Source organism: Esox lucius, chromosome 9, assembly GCF_011004845.1.
Source record: "Esox lucius isolate fEsoLuc1 chromosome 9, fEsoLuc1.pri, whole genome shotgun sequence".
In the NCBI taxonomy this organism is placed as follows: Eukaryota; Metazoa; Chordata; class Actinopteri; order Esociformes; family Esocidae; genus Esox; species Esox lucius.
In genome coordinates, this window is record NC_047577.1 from 152948 (window position 1) to 171393 (window position 18446).

Genomic DNA, 18446 nt, shown 5'->3' on the forward strand with positions numbered 1-18446 from the left:
GGAGAATATTAGCATGGTTAAAGGGACAGATTACCAGGAGAATATTAGCATGGTTAAAGGGACAGATTAACAGGAGAATATTAGCATGGTTAAAGGGACAGATTAACAGGAGAATATTAGCATGGTTAAAGGGACAGATTAACAGGAGAATATTAGCATGGTTAAAGGGACAGATTAACAGGAGAATATTAGCATGGTTACAGGGACAAATTAACAGGAGAATATTAGCATGGTTAAAGTGACAGATTAACAGGAGAATAATAGCATGGTTACAGGATAAGGTACATAACATGCTTGGCACTGAGACAAATGGTGGATGTTTGGCTCAAAACCTATGATTGCGGGAGCTGTACTGTTACAGCTGTACTCTACAGATAGACATTGACTGCATCTCAATTGGCTTATGTAGAGGTGTGGATGGGTTGAGAGTGCTGACCAGTCGGTCCAAACAGTTATTACACAGCTCTGACATCCAACAATACAACACACATCGATGGAGCTCTCTTTGGTCACTAGGCCCAGGGTTGAACCCATGCATCATGTGCTATAGGTTTGAACCATTAAACACCCATGCATCACATGCTATAGGTTTGAACCATTAAACACCCATGCATCACATGCTATAGGTTTGAACCATTAAACACCCATGCATCACATGCTATAGGTTTGAACCATTAAACACCCATGCATCATGTGCTATAGGTTTGAACCATTAAACACCCATGCTTCACATGCTATAGGTTTGAACCATTAAACACCCATGCATCACATGCTATAGGTTTGAACCATTAAACACCCATGCATCACATGCTATAGGTTTGAACCATTAAACACCCATGCATCATGTGCTATAGGTTTGAACCACTAAACACCCATGCTTCACCTGCTATAGGTTTGAACCATTAAACACCCATGCTTCACCTGCTATAGGTTTGAACCATTAAACACCCATGCATCATGTGCTATAGGTTTGAACCACTAAACACCCATGCTTCACCTGCTATAGGTTTGAACCATTAAACACCCATGCTTCACCTGCTATAGGTTTGAACCATTAAACACCCATGCTTTACCTGCTATAGGTTTGAACCATTAAACACCCATGCATCATGTGCTATAGGTTTGAACCACTAAACACCCATGCTTCACCTGCTATAGGTTTGAACCATTAAACACCCATGCTTCACCTGCTATAGGTTTGAACCATTAAACACCCATGCTTTACCTGCTATAGGTTTGAACCATTAAACACCCATGCTTCACCTGCTATAGGTTTGAACCATTAAACACCCATGCTTTTCCTGCTATAGGTTTGAACCATTAAACACCCATGCATCATGTGCTCTAGGTTTGAACCATTAAACACCCATGCTTCACCTGCTATAGGTTTGAACCATTAAACACCCATGCTTCACCTGCTATAGGTTTGAACCATTAAACACCCATGCTTCACCTGCTATAGGTTTGAACCATTAAACACCCATGCTTCACCTGCTATAGGTTTGTGTGGAACCTGGTTATTTTCTTCTGTCACCATTTCATGGTTTCATGAAATAAAGTGTTGTTGATGTAGTAAAAAACTAATTGAATGAGGTCTCATACATATAAATACAATATAAATAATTGTTCCTAATTATATGCAGCTATACTCAGATTGTTATTATAGATTGGGTTTTAGTCCTTGGTTGAACTGCCAGCTGGCAGGTCACGCTGGCAGGTCACGCTGGCAGGTCACGTTGGCAGGCCTGTTCCAGTGGGAGCTTTTGAAATCTTTTAGCAGGAAACAAAGAGCTCTATTTTTATTTCATTTAATTTTTTTGAGGGGAATATCAAACTGTTTAGGTGAAAGGAATATATAATTCTGAACAGTATTCGTTGAAGAGACTTTTATAATAAATGTGCCAGACGTTCTGTTTTCCTTACACAAGACGCTGTTGGGTATGGACTGAATTTGTACAATTTATTATGTAGATTTACTTTGGCGCATAGGCATTGGCATAGACATTTAAATTTGGCATGGTTTTTGTTTATGTTTGGCATAGACATTGTAATTGTTTATGTTTGGCACTGGCATGGTAATTGTTTATTTTTGGCACTGGCATGGTATTGGTTTTGTTTGGCATACAAATTGGCATGGTATTTGTTTATGTTTGGCATTGGCATTGCATGGAATTGGTTTTATTTTGGCATGGCATGGTATTTGTTTATGTTTGGCATTGGCATGGGATTTGTTTAGGTTTGGAATTGGCATTGCATGGAATTGGTTTTATGTTGGCATGGCATGGTATTTGTTTTCTTTGGCATTAGTATGGTATTTGTTTTTTTGGCATTGGCATGGCATTTGTTTATGTTTAGACACCAGGAAATGCAGGGACTGATCCCGCTTTGAGGGTTCCAAATAAAATCAATAATCACAGAGTAAAATATCAAACCAAAACAATATTATACAAAACAACAAATAAAAATCAGTAAAAACAGTGTAAACCAAAACAATAATATAAAAAACAACAACAAAACCACATGGACAGTAACAAGGTCTACATTAACAAGCATATTATCAACAACAACATAGTCAAGTTGTATTCAGCTGATTTAGGTTGAATATTAAGGGACACCATACCTGTTCCTCAGTTGGGGGAGGAGTCAGCAGTGATATCACCACGACAACAGCAGCAGACAGGATGCAGAGGATAATGGCGAAGTGAAGGTAGTGAACTGACCGCAGGACAGATGGGGCATCGTCATGGATACCACAACGGGGAGGAGGGAACGCAAACTCCAGAACCATCCGACACACACCAACTACCAGCCCTACCATCAGACCCCAGAATGCTCCCTACACAAACACACACACACACACACACACACACACACGTAATACATTAAGTACCAACAAGTTTTTTTTTTGGATTGAATTCTGATCTATAACAGATTTATATTTCAATATACAGTGGGTATAAAACATCTACACACCCCTGTTAAAACAGCAGGTTCTTGTGATGTACAAGAATGAGACAAAGATAAATCATGTCAGAACCTTTTCTACTTTTAATGTGACCTATAACGTGAAATTCAATTGAAAAAAAACCTGAAATCTTTGAGGGGGAAAAATAAAAAACAAACACCCTTAAACTAATACTTTGTTGAAGCACCTTTTGATTGTATTAAAGCACTAAGTCTTTTTGGGTTGGAGTCTATTAGCATGGCACATCTTCTTTGCAAAAGCGCTCAGATTGTGAGGACATCTCCTGTGCACAGCCCTCTTCAGATCAACCCACAGATGTTCAATTGGATTCAGGTCTGGGCTCTGGCTGGGCCATTCCAAAACGTTAATCTTCTTCTGGTGAAGCCATGCTTTTGTGGATTTGGATGTGTGCTTTGGGTCGTTGTCGTGCTGAAAGGTGAACTTCCTCTTCGTCTTCAGCTTTCTAACGGACACCTGAAGGTTTTGTGCCAAAATAACCTGGTATTTGGAACAATGATGCTGCCACCACCATGCTTCACTGTGGGTATTGTGTTCTTTGGGTGATGTGCAGTGCAGTTTTTGCGCCAAACATACCTTTCGGAATTATGGCCAAAAAGTTCAACCTTGGTTTCATCAAACATTTTCCCACATGCTTTTGGGTGACTTGATGTTTGTTTTTGCAAACTTCAGCCGAGCTAGGATGTTTTTCTTTGTAAGAAAAGGCTTACGTCTTGCCACCCTACCCCATAGCCCATTCATATGAAGAATATGGGAGATTGTTGTCACATGTAGCACACAGCCAGTACTTGCCAGAAATTCCTGCAGTTCCCTTAATATTGCTGTAGGCCTCTTGGAAGCCTCCCTGACCAGTTTTCTTCTAGTCTTTCCATCAATTTTGGAGGGACGTCCAGTTCTTGGTAATGTCTCTATTTTCTCCACTTGATGATGACTGTCTTCACTGTGTTCCATGGTATATCTAATGCTTTGGAAATTGTTTTGAACCCTACTCCTGACTGATATCTTTCAACAATGAGATCCCTCTGATGCTTTGGAAGCTCTCTGCTGACCCTGGCTTTTGCTCTGAGATGCAACTAAGAAAATGTCAGGAAAATCCTACTAGAACAGCTGAACTTTATTTGTGATTAATCAGAGTCACTTTAAATGATGGCAGGTGTATAATAACTTCTATTTACCATGGATATGAATGTGATTGGTTAATTCTGAACACAGCCACATCCCCAGTTATAAGAGGGTGTGCACACTTATGCAACCAGGTTATTGTATTTTTATTCTTCATTTTACCCCCTCAAAGATTTGTTTTTCAATTGAATTGTTCACATTATAGGTCACATTAAAAGAGGAAAAAGTTCTGACATGATTTATCTTTCTCCCATTCTTTTACATCACAAAAACACGGCATATTAACAGTGGTGTTAACAGTGGTGTTTCTGTTTCCAAAAAAGGGACGCTACGTAAAATGCTAATAAAAACAGAATGCAATGATATGTAAATCATTTGTCTATTTACGGCTCCAGAAAGAATTAAGAGACCACTGCAAATTGAACCCTTCTGTTCCTCACTCAAAACTTTCCTTTTCAACTTTTTTGGAAAGGAAAGAAAAAGGTGCAGTGGTCTCTTAATTTTTTGCGGAGATGTATTTAATTGAAAATAGTAGAAAGACAACATATCAAATGTTGAAACTGAGAAGTTTTATTGTTTTTGGAAAAATAAATTTTTATTTGATGCCAGCAACATGTTTCAAAAAAGTTGGGATCACCACTTATTTTAACAACACAACACAATTAAGGGAACACAATCATCACAGTATAACACTAAGTCAGTTAAGCTTCCGGGATATAAATCTGTCCAGTTATGAGCGATTGTGAAACAATGTCACCTGTTTTACTGCAATTGAAAGTAAAAACAGATGCATTGGAGAGGCAACAGCAAGACAACCTCCAAAAAGGGAATAGTTTTGCAGGTGGTGGACACAGACTATTGCACTCTCCTTATCTTACCTGACTGATAGCATACATGCAGCCCATTCAGGTTGCACAGGCAGTCCAGACGTGAAAGAGTCTGGAGACGCCGTGGTGAACGTCAGGCTTCTTGCAACATCATTCAGCATGACCTGTTTGGCGGTTGGTGAGTGAATTTCTGGGGAGGCATATACTTGGAGGGTTGTACAGACCTCCATGTGCTAGCCAACGGTACACCTACTGCTGTTAGGTACCGGGATGAAATCCAGACCTTACGCTGGTGTAGTGGGCCCTGGTATCCTCCTGGGACAATGCCCTGCCTCATGTGGCCAGAGAGTGTTTGCATTTCCTCGACAACGAAGGCATTGATGCCATTGACTGGCCCTCACGTTACCCAGACTTGAATCCAATTCAGAAACATCTGGGACATTATGTATTGGTGCATCCATCGCCACCAAGTAGCACCACAGATTGTCCTGGAGCTCACTGATGCTCCGATCCAGGTCTGGGAGGAGATCCCCCTGGACCCAATCCCCTGTCTCATCAGGAGCATGCATAGACTTTGTGGGGAATGCATACAGGCACGTGGGGGCCATACACACTACTGAGTCATATATGATTTGCAAAGATGAAATTCATGCAAGCTGGAACTTGCTTGCTTGTGATTTCAATTGTTTACTTTGATTTTCAGTGTGAGTTTGAATCCAGTTCTAAATCAGTTGGTGATGTTGGTTTCCATTCACCATTGTTATGTTGTTGATCATTGTTACGTCATTTGTTCTCAACAAATTACACAATGTACAGTAAATATTTTGATCTTCAACATCATTCGTCATCGAGACCCGATGTGTGATTTAAGAGTTCCCTTAAGGAACTGTAGAATTGCAGCTGCTCAACAGTTCGGGGTCTGGACTGCAGGCAGGCCAGTTTAGCACCCGGACTCTTTTACTATGGAGAAATGCTGTTGTGATACATGCAGAATGTGGTTTGGCATTATCTTGCTAAAATAAGCAAGGCCTTCCCTGAAAAAGACAATCTGGATGGGAGCATATGCTGCTCCAAAACCTGTGTATTATTCAGCAGATATTGCAGGTCACCCATGCCATGTGCACTAATACACCCCCATACCATCACGGATTCTGGCTTTTGAACTAGGGTCTCTCTTTAGCCTGGATGACACAGTATCCATGATTCCCAAAAATAGTTTCCAACTTTTGAATTGTCAGTTTTCGGCTTTGCTACAGTCCATCTTAAATTAGATCAGGCTGCAGCGTTTCTGGATATTGTTTATATATTGTTTCCTCTTTGCATGGTCGAGTTTTAACTTGCATGGATGCAGCAACGTACTGTGTTTTCAACAGTAGAGTCACCACCCATGGCAGGATTTGAACGGTAGAACCACCATCCAAGGCAGGATATGAATGGTAGAGTCACCACCCATGGCAGGATATGAACAGTAGTTACCACCCATGGCAGGATATGAACAATAGAGTCACCAGCCATAGTAGGATACGAACAGTAGAGTCACCACCCATGGCAGGATTTGAACAGTAGAGTCACTAGCCATGGCAGGATTTCAACAGTAGAGTCACCAGCCATGGCAGGATATGAACAGTAGAGTCACCACCCATGGCAGGATTTCAACAGCAGAGTCACCATCCATGGCAGGATTTGAACAGTGAAAGATAATTAATTATTCCCTATTATGTTTGAACAGTAAAATTAAAAAAAATATGATGCCCTATTAAATCTGCAGACTACACCAAATGTGTTTTTTACCCCAAAAAATTCCACTCTCTTTGTCAATTCATTACAGGCTTATTTGTATCCTAATATAGTTGTCGGAAACTCCGTTTATGGATAATAATAGGATGGCATAAGTTTGGTAACTTTCCCCGAACTCCTAGTTGAATGATTTCCTGCTTATTCACTTTAGGTTGAAGGAGTCTCAAAACAAGCATTTCTGGAAAAGCAGAGAATTTTAGGAAAGTTTCCAGAATGTTTTATTATTTGATATTTGAAGTTCTGTAATTGATGATTCTACCTGGAGTCCTGCCAGAGTTAAGAGATTCAGCTATTTGTATTCAACTGCAACCTGCATTTAAATGGCTGCCAAGGTTGAAATCATTATAGAGAGACTAAACAAACCAGAAAAACCATTTCAGTAACAGGAGGAGAGTTAGGGTTCGGTATGCAAACTGGCATTGTGGTGGTGGAATAACAACCTCTCCCTCCATGCCAGAAAAACAAAGCAGACGACTGTTAACTTTTGGAAGCAGAGTAGGGAATACGCCCCAGTCCACATCAACAGGGCTGCAGTAGGGATACCAGTTGTAAGTTCCCTGGCTTCCACAGTGCATAAAACATGTCATATTCCATCAATTCCATCATTGTTGTTAAGAATGCACAACAGCAGTTCAACACTCCCATGCTCTCTACTCTATAAAGGCTCTCTACTCTATAAAGGCTCTCTACTCTATAAAGGCTCTCTACTCTATAAAGGCTCTCTACTCTATAAAGGCTCTCTACTCTATAAAGGCTCTCTACACTATAAAGGCTCTCTACACTATAAAGGCTCTCTACACTATAAAGGCTCTCTACACTATAAAGGCTCTCTACACTATAACACTATAACCCAAACGTTTGGCGATCCGTAATGATAAGGTGTACGTGAAAACATCCTGCAAGTTAAGTGAGCTGAACATTATTCACACTGGGAAATAGTGCTGAGAGAAGCTTAAAAAAGGAACAAAAAATATAGATGTTATTTATACCTGTATTTTGCACATTTGTATTTTGCACCTACATTTTTGCAGATTAATAAATAATTGTGGAACCAAATGTGTGTATAGTGGCTGTTTGTGTAAAATGAAAAAGAGAAGAACTCCCAAATACTGTACTGCTGAATTTTTTATTAAATCACAACAGATAAACAACAAAATATGTTTGTGTGTGATGGCATGAATCTGTCGAGCATCTCATGGTCAATTTCCGCAATAGCTCATAAAATCCTTTTACTTGCTTTAAGTCCAGCATTTCGGGCATTTTGAATCCGCTTTGCTACTACTGCTTGTCTCTTCCACTGTTGACTCAATGACCACATCTGCAAACCAATAAATCACGATCAATCTCCTCCATGGTTACTGTGATGTTGCAGTGTCACATAAATAATAAAGATGCCAATCCATGGCTTTGTATGGTGCATACATTAAAGTAAGAACACACGTCAGAGTAAGACCACACGTCAGATCAAGACCACACGTCAGAGTAAGACCACACGTCAGAGTAAGACCACACGTCAGAGTAAGAACACACGTCAGAGTAAGAACACACGTCAGAGTAAGACCACACGTCAGAGTAAGAACACACGTCAGAGTAAGAACACACGTCAGAGTAAGAACACACGTCAGAGTAAGAACACACGTCAGAGTAAGAACACACGTCAGAGTAAGACCACACGTCAGAGTAAGAACACACGTCAGAGTAAGAACACACGTCAGAGTAAGACCACACGTCAGAGTAAGAACACACGTCAGAGTAAGACCACACGTCAGAGTAAGACCACACGTCAGAGTAAGAACACACGTCAGAGTAAGACCACACGTCAGAGTAAGAACACACGTCAGAGTAAGACCACACGTCAGAGTAAGACCACACGTCAGAGTAAGACCACACGTCAGAGTAAGAACACACGTCAGAGTAAGACCACACGTCAGAGTCTACCCCCTAAAGGCTCTCTACTCTCTAAAGGCCCTCTACTCCCTAAAGGCCCTCTACTCTCTAAAGGCCCTCTACTCCCTAAAGGCCCTCTACTCTCTAAAGGCCCTCTACTCTCTAAAGGCCCTCTACCCTCTAAAGGCCCTCTACTCTCTAAAGGCTCTCTACTCTCTAAAGGCCCTCTACTCCCTAAAGGCCCTCTACTCCCTAAAGGCCCTCTACTCCCTAAAGGCCCTCTACCCTCTAAAGGCCCTCTACTCTCTAAAGGCCCTCTACTCTCTAAAGGCCCTCTATTCTCTAAAGGCTCTCTACTCTCTAAAGGCTCTCTACTCTCTAAAGGCCCTCTACTCTCTAAAGGCCCTCTACTCTCTAAAGGCCCTCTACTCTCTAAAGGCCCTCTACTCTCTAAAGGCCCTCTACTCTCTAAAGGCCCTCTACTCTCTAAAGGCCCTCTACTCTCTAAAGGCCCTCTACTCTCTAAAGGCCCTCTACTCTCTAAAGGCCCTCTACTCTCTAAAGGCCCTCTACTCTCTAAAGGCCCTCTACTCTCTAAAGGCCCTCTACTCTCTAAAGGCCCTCTACTCTCTAAAGGCCCTCTACTCTCTAAAGGCCCTCTACTCTCTAAAGGCTCTCTACTCTCTAAAGGCTCACTACTCTACTCTCTAAAGGCTAGCTACTCCTAAAGGCAATTTACTCTCTAAAGGCTCTCTACTCTCTAAAGGCCCTCTACTCTCTAAAGGCCCTCTACTCTCTAAAGGCCCTCTACTCTCTAAAGGCCCTCTACTCTCTAAAGGCCCTCTACTCTCTAAAGGCTCTCTACCCTCTAAAGGCCCTCTACTCTCTAAAGGCCCTCTACTCTCTAAAGGCTCTCTACTCTCTAAAGGCTCTCTATTCTCTAAAGGCTCTCTACCCCCAAAAGGCTTTCTGCCCCCAAAAGGCTTTCTGCTCCCAAAAGGCTTTCGGCTTCCAAAAGTCTCTCTATTCCTCAAGGCTCTCTACTCTCTAAAAGCTCTCTACTCCTTAAAGGCTCCATCGGTCTGCATACATTTCGAGGAAGGGTGTGTCTGAATGAACCCTCACTTTCCCATAAATACCTGTCATCACCATTTCACTGAAATATCCAGTCTAGCAACACTGAAGACATTTATGTTCACTGAAGACATTTGGATTTAAGATCAAAAGATGAGTAATTTCAGCTTTTATTTCCTGGTATTCACATCTAGATGTGTTAAACAACTTAGGACATATCACCATTTGTAATAGACCATAGCATTTTTAGGTGAGCAAAATTATTGGAACAAAAACCTTGCCATGGCTCTCCCCATCACACTGTTTTACTCTCTCTCTCTGTTTGTATAACTTTTAGGTATCCTATTGACCCTGAACCTTTTGAAGAAAAAACACATAGGCCCTCAGGAAGGAGTTAGTAAGAAACCCTTAGTCAGGATGCCTTGCTTCTGAAGTTGTGATAAACTGTTGAGTAACTGTTTTCTACTGGAGTCACACACCAGACTGCTCGAGTCCACATGACACACACACACACACACACACACACACACACACACTGCAGTGCCACGCCCGTCTCTTTTGCAGAGAAAGTAATGTTTGTACTGGCTAATCTAGGGTCAGAGTTCACACAGACTTTTAAACCACATTGAGAACCAAGTAGGGTGTGTGTGTTAAACTATGTGTGTGTATTTAGGTGTCTGTGTAAGTGTGTGTGTTTGACTGTGTGTGAGTGCATGTACATTTTTGTGTGTGTTTGTAAATGTGTGTGTGCGCATCTTTCCACATGATGGTCTAGAAATCCATGTGACCACTGTCCCCCAGATATATAACACAGAGCCAGTCAACAGCCAGCCGATAAATCCCAGAGTAGGGATTTATCAGTTGTTAATCTAACTCGTTAGATTAACAACTGTTAAACAATAATTTTGATTATTAATTCTTCTGAGTTTTACATAGAGAACTCCTGTATCAAATTATTCAGTGGTCACTTTTCTCTATATATATACACACAGCCGACTCTCATAGCACTGTACATAACACATAAGGTATAATGCTAATTCTGTTTTGGCCATGTAAACTGAAACATTAATTGATCCCACAAAAGGTGTTCTAATGGTTATAGGCCATTCCTATTTGGTTTCTAATTCCTCTTAATATAAAAGTAATCTGATTACGTTACTGTGAGTAATCAAAAAGTTACATTACTTATTATGTGGACAGGCAGGGTTGGGTAGGTTACTTTTTAATGTAATCCATTACAGTTACAAGATACCTGTCCACATTTGTTCTACTGGTTAGACACATTGTTCTACAAGTTACCTGTCAACTATTCTATTGGTTAAACACATTGTTCTACAAGTTACCTGTCAACTGTTCTATTGGTTAGACACATTGTCCCTCATTCATGAAACATTGGTATGATCAAATTTGATCTTAAAATGAACGCACCATAATTTCACTGACAGAGCTGGTATTCATCTGTATTATCTTTGTCGTATCCTTACGATCAAATTCACGTCTGGTCGGAGACCGTGTAAACTAACGTCAAAATATAAGATCACGCTTGATTCACAATAAGACCATCATTATCACGAAAAACAACAATCATAACAGCCTCAGTAACAACAACCACAATTATAATTATAATATAAAAATAACAGGGAATATAACACACACAAATGTACCACAATATTAAATATTGAATCACTACCATAGGATATTATTGTATTATTTATTTAACTTTATTCTGCATTTTCTCCCTTATTTCTGTTTTTAATGCGTTTGTAAGATTTGAAATGCCTTTGTATGTGTAATACGCTAGACAAATTAACTTGCTTTCTCTTTCTTTTTTTAAGTCACTCAGGCCGTATCAACATACTTCGATCACAAATAGCAATTATAATTTCGGTGGTTGGCATCTTGATTAGCTAAACAGGTCTTAAATTGACGAGTGAGAGGATAAATAAACCAGTGGTTCTGGGTTGAGCAGTTACCTTAACAATGGCAGAGCTTGCTTTTTTAAAGGACTCCGGCTATGGCCTAAGACGCGAAAGTGTTCCGCAACTGCACTGATTTTGTCCTGGAGAATGACAAATGGTTAATTAGCTGTTTCAGGCTGTGATTTATGTTGAAATCTGTCAATTCATAGGTTGTTGATCGCCACACCCGCATAAATTACAGGTGTGTCATATGTAAATAAGGACAGGTGCAGGGTGTTCTCGCCTCCATAGCTTTATACGATTCATCAATCTGCGATGACATCTACGCTCATTTCGACCAAGTGCGACAGTTCCATGAATCACATTTAGAGATGATCTTAAGTCTCGCCCAATGTTCAAATGAGATTGGCCAAGCAGCTCAATAGGGTTGAGATCTGGTGACTGTGCTGGTCACTCCATTATAGACAGAATACCAGCTGACTGCTTGATCTCCTGGTGACTGTGCTGGTCACTCCATTATAGGCCGAATACCAGCTGACTGCTTGATCATCATCATCATCTTCTTCCAATTATCCGGGGCCGGGTCGCGGGAGGCAGCAGTCTAAACAGAGATACCCAGACTTCCCTCTCCCTAGACACTTCCTCCAGCTCTTCCGGGGGGACACCGAGGCGTTGCCAGGCCAGCCGGGAGACATAGTCCGAAACAGATGCCCAAGCCACCTCAGCTGACCCCTCTCGATGTGGAGGAGCAGCGGCTCTACTCTGAGCTCCTCCCGGGTGACCGAGCTTCTCACCCTATCTCTAAGGGATCGCCCAGCCACCCTGCGGAGAAAGCTCATTTCGGCCGCCTGTATCCGGGATCTTGTCCTTTCGGTCATGACCCAAAGCTCATGACCATAGGTGAGAGTAGGAACGTAGATTGACCGGTAAATCGAGAGCTTCGCCTTGCGGCTCAGCTCTTTCTTCACCACGACAGAACAATACATCGACCGCATTACTGCAGAAGCTGCACCAATTCGTCTGTCAATCTCCCGTTCCATCCTTCCCTCACTTGTGAACAAGACCCCTAGATACTTAAACTCCTCCACTTGAGGTAGGCACTCTCCACCAACCTGAAGTGGGCAAGCCACCCTTTTCCGACTGAGGACCATGGCCTCGGATTTGGAGGTACTGATCTTCATCCCCACCGCTTCACACTCGGCTGCAAACTGTCCCAGTGCATGCTGAAGGTCCTGGTTAGAAGGGGCCAACACGACAACATCATCTGCAAAGAGCAGAGACGAAATTGTGTGGTCCCCAAACCTGACACCCTCCGGCCCCTGGCCTAGAAATTCTGTCCATAAAAATTACGAACAGAACCGGCGACAAAGGGCAGCCCTGCCGGAGTCCAACATGCACTGGGAACTTACTGCCGGCAATGCGGACCAAGCTCCTGCTTCGGTTGTACAGGGACCTGGCAAGCCACCCTTTTCCGACTGAGGATCTCCTGCTTGACTGCTTGATCTCCTGGTGAATGTGCTGGCCACTCCATTATAGACAGAATACCAGCTGACTCCTTCTTCCCTAAAAGGTTCTTACGTAGTTTGGAGCTGTGTTTTGGGTCATTGTCCTTTAGGAGAAAATTGGCTCCAATCAAGCAACAACACCTCAAACTTAGATTTGTCTTTCCATAACACTTTTTCCCCCCAATATTGTGTTCTTTTGCCCATCCTAATCTTATTTTTTATTGGACTGTCTGAATTATGGCTTTTATTTTTGCAATCCTGCCTAGAAGGCCGAAATCCCAGAATCGCCTCTTCACTGTCGACGATGAGACTGGTGTTTAATGAAGCTCCCTGAGGACCTGTGAGGCACCTGTTTCTCAAACTAGACACTAATGTATTTAACCTCTTGCTCAGTTGTGCACCGGGGCCTCCTACTCCTCTTTCTATTCTGGTTAGAGACAGTTTGAGATGTTCTGTGAAGGGAGTAGTACAAAGCGTTGTACGAGATCTTCAGTTTTTTGGCAATTTCTTGCGTGGAATAGCCTTCATTTCTCAGAACAAGAATAGACTGACGAGTTTCAGAAGAAAGTTCTTTGTTTCTGGCCATCTTGAGCCTGTAATCCAACCCACAATTGCAGGTGCTCCAGACACTCAACTAGTCTAAAGAAGGCCAGATTAATTTCTTCTTTTATCAGCACAACAGTTTTAAGCTGTGCTAACATAGCCCCATGTTTGAACCCAGGTATGGGGAGCCCCATGTTTGAACCCAGGTATGGGGAGCCCCATCTTTGAAACCAGGTATGGGGAGCCCCATCTTTGAAACCAGGTATGGGGAGCCCCATCTTTGAAACCAGGTATGGGGAGCCCCATGTTTGAACCCAGGTATGGGGAGCCCCATGTTAGATACCGGTATGGGGAGCCTCATGTTAGAAACCGGTATGGGGAGCCTCATGTTTGATACCGGTATGGGGAGCCTCATGTTAGATACCAGTATGGGGAGCCTCATGTTTGATACCGGTATGGGGAGCCCCATGTTAGATACAGGTATGGGGAGCCCCATGTTTGATACCGGTATGGGGAGCCCCATGTTAGATACCGGTATGGGGAGCCCCATGTTGGATACCGGTATGGGGAGCCCCATCTTAGATACCGGTATGGGGAGCCCCATCTTAGATACCGGTATGGGGACCCCCATCTTAGATACCGGTATGGGGAGCCCCATGTTTGATACCGGTATGGGGAGCCCCATGTTTGATACTGGTATGGGGAGCCCCAAATTTTATACTGGTATGGGGAGCCCCATGTTAGATACTGGTATGGGGAGCCCCATGTTTGATACTGGTATGGGGAGCCCCATGTTTGATACCGGTATGGGGAGCCCCATCTTAGATACCGGTATGGGGAGCCCCATCTTAGATATCGGTATGGGGACCCCCATCTTAGATACCGGTATGGGGAGCCCCATGTTTGATACTGGTATGGGGAGCCCCATGTTTGATACTGGTATGGGGAGCCCCAAATTTTATACTGGTATGGGGAGCCCCATGTTAGATACTGGTATGGGGAGCCCCATGTTTGATACTGGTATGGGGAGCCCCATGTTTGATACTGGTATGGGGAGCCCCATGTTGGATACCGGTATGGGGAGCCCCATCTTAGATACTGGTATGGGGAGCCCCATGTTTGATACTGGTATGGGGAGCCCCATGTTAGATACTGGTATGGGGAGCCCCATGTTTGATACCGGTATGGGGAGCCCCATGTTTGATACCGGTATGGGGAGCCCCATGTTAGATACCGGTATGGGGAGCCCCATGTTTGATACCGGTATGGGGAGCCCCATGTTTGATACCGGTATGGGGAGCCCCATGTTTGATACCGGTATGGGGAGCCCCATGTTTGATACCGGTATGGGGAGCCCCATGTTAGATACCGGTATGGGGAGCCCCATGTTGGATACCGGTATGGGGAGCCCCATGTTAGATACAGGTATCGGGAGCCCCATGTTAGATACTGGTATCGGGAGCCCCATGTTTGATACTGGTATGGGGAGCCCCATCTTTGAAACCAGGTATGGGGAGCCCCATCTTTGAAACCAGGTATGGGGAGCCCCATGTTAGATACTGGTATGGGGAGCCCCATCTTAGATACCGGTATGGGGAGCCCCATGTTTGATACTGGTATGGGGAGCCCCACAATTGCTGTAGTCTAAAAACGCTGAAGAAGTAGAATGTTGAAGCAGATTGAATTTAAGCAACTACGAAATTAAAAGGGTGATTACCTGCTCGTTGGTTCTGGTCCAGAAGATCGCCAATGAGAAGACAGCGGTAACAGGTGGAGCAAGGTAGCTGGTCACTGATTGGATGTAAACATATAGCTGTCCACTGCTTGCAGACTGCAGGATTGGAATCCACACCACACTGATCACGACCAGAATCACTGTAACTATCCTACACACACACACACACACACACACACACACACACACAGTCAACATGCAGAAACTTCCAACAGTGGTTTGGCCTTTGGAAGAACACACCATGAAAGAATATTAAATGATGTGATATTCAGTTTGAATGCCTTTTACCATGTGTTGTAAGTCAATGTATTTGATAGCGAAAAAGTAGTACAAAGCCAAATAGTTATCACCGTTTTAAAACTACACACGAAAACCACCACTCCCATCACTTGCATGTTTATATTTGACAGCTCAGAGTGAACGATTGACCAGCTGACAACAGTAACTGTTCTTCTGTGAGGGACTGACCTGCCAACCAATAGAAGCTCCCGTTCAGAGGCGTGTGGGCGGTACTTCTTCCAGATGTCCATAGTAAAGAGCGTGGAGGAAGAGTTAAAGATGGAGGTCAACGATGACATAAGAGCTGCCATCATCACTGCAATCATCAGCCCCCTCAGACCTAGTGCACACACACATATTACAAATACACACACACACAGACACACTAAACTCACCACTGGGCATTAGTACACACACACACAGACACACTAAACTAACCACTGGGCATTAGTACACACACACACAGATACACTAAACTCACCACTGGGCATTAGTACACACACACACAGACACACTAAACTCACCACTGGGCATTAGTACACACACACACAGATACACTAAACTCACCACTGGGCATTAGTACACACAGACACACTAAACTCACCACTGGGCATATGTACACACACACCGACACACTAAACTCACCACTGGGCATTAGTACACACACACAGACACACTAAACTCACCACTGGGCATTAGTACACACACACAGACACACTAAACTCACCACTGGGCATTAGTACACACACACACAGATACACTAAACTCACCACTGGGCATATGTACACACACACACAGATACACTAAACTCACCACTGGGCATTAGTACACACACACAGACACACTAAACTCACCACTGGGCATATGTACACACACACAGATACACTAAACTCACCACTGGGCATTAGTACACACACACAGACACACTAAACTCACCACTGGGCATATGTACACACACACAGATACACTAAACTCACCACTGGGCATTAGTACACACACACACAGATACACTAAACTCACCACTGGGCATTAGTACACACACACACAGATACACTAAACTCACCACTGGGCATAAGTACATACACACAGACACACTAAACTAACCACTGGGCATTAGTACACACACACAGACACACTAAACTCACCACTGGGCATATGTACACACACACAGATACACTAAACTCACCACTGGGCATTAGTACACACACACACAGATACACTAAACTCACCACTGGGCATTAGTACACACACACACAGATACACTAAACTCACCACTGGGCATTAGTACACACACACACAGATACACTAAACTCACCACTGGGCATTAGTACACACAGACACACTAAACTCACCACTGGGCATATGTACACACACACCGACACACTAAACTCACCACTGGGCATATGTACACACACACAGACACACTAAACTCACCACTGGGCATATGTACACACACACAGACACACTAAACTCACCACTGGGCATATGTACACACACACCGACACACTAAACTCACCACTGGGCATATGTACACACACACAGACACACTAAACTCACCACTGGGCATATGTACACACACACAGACACACTAAACTCACCACTGGGCATATGTACACACACACAGACACACTAAACTCACCACTGGGCATAAGTTCAATGACTAATTTGGGGAAAGCGATGTTGGAACAGCCCACCTCCGCTCCACACACCCTCACACACTCCTCAGGATCCACACACCCCACAGAGTCTGCAACACACACACAAAGGTTTCATCCAGACAATTAGATATTAGAAATAGATATATCACAGTAATGTACAACCATTTATTATGGAAGCTTCTTGGTGTTTATACACACATTTTGCCTTTCAACATGGATGATGCCAGAGGTTCTATAGGGTTGAGTCTGTAAATTTGGGCTGGTCTATGTGTTGTGGAAATTTCTATGCACAATGTATTCTAACTGATTAAAGAACTAAGTCCCACTGTTAAGATAGGTACAGGAATGTGTGGGACCTGGTATTTGCATTGGGGACATCTATTGTCTGTCCAGATGGAGATCAATGGGTTTTAGGACAGGATAGGAGAAGATACAGCAAGGGGGCAGTAAGGTCAGTTGGCCCCTTTGGGTAAACACTACAGTAAACATTATGGCAGGAAGGATAAGGTGGGGGAAGATAGCATTTGACGTGTGTGATAGAACAAAGGGAAAGGTGTTTGATTGACATGAAACAGATGGCAGCATCTTACCACACCCCTTTTTCCTATGTAATAAATACTGTCGAAATGATGTTTTTATTTAGAAACTATCCACCGTTACTTTGTAACCTGTATACTTTCTCCTTGCAAGCAAGATTAAAACCATTTATTGCGCAATTGATTTCTCCTGTCTTACCTACCATTTTCATAGAACTATTTGGATTTTAGAAATTGCCATCACACTATGTCAGGTGGTCTACATCAGGTGGTTTATTTTAGGTGGTCTACATCAGCTGGTCTACGTCAGGTGGTCTACGTCAAGAGGTCTACGTCAGGTGGTCTATGTCAGGTGATTTTAGGTGGTCTACATCAGCTGGTCTATGTCAGGTGGTCTACATCAGGTAGTGTATATCAAGTTTGTCAAACGGTTTGTTCTGTATTTCTTTTGTTGTCATTTGTTATTTTGTATAGTATAAGTACAACCCTGTTTCCAAAAGTTGTGACAGTGTAAAAAGTGAAGAAAAACAGAACACAATGATGTGCAAATAATTTAAACCCTATTTTCAATAGAAAATAGT

General features: G+C 42.9%; 1 protein-coding gene across 2 annotated transcripts in view; it reads right to left on the reverse strand.

The window, feature by feature from the left end:
• Positions 1–18446, reverse strand: part of slc5a10 (solute carrier family 5 member 10) — a 58292-nt gene that overhangs the window by 3435 nt on the left and 36411 nt on the right. For both annotated transcript variants that reach the window (XM_034294163.1, XM_029122083.2), the window contains 4 exons: positions 17311–17418; positions 15861–16011; positions 15375–15543; positions 2621–2836 (listed from right to left, as the gene is read on the reverse strand). In XM_034294163.1, coding sequence (XP_034150054.1) covers positions 2621–2836; positions 15375–15543; positions 15861–16011; positions 17311–17418 — 644 coding nt within the window. The remainder of the gene's footprint in view (positions 1–2620; positions 2837–15374; positions 15544–15860; positions 16012–17310; positions 17419–18446) is intronic.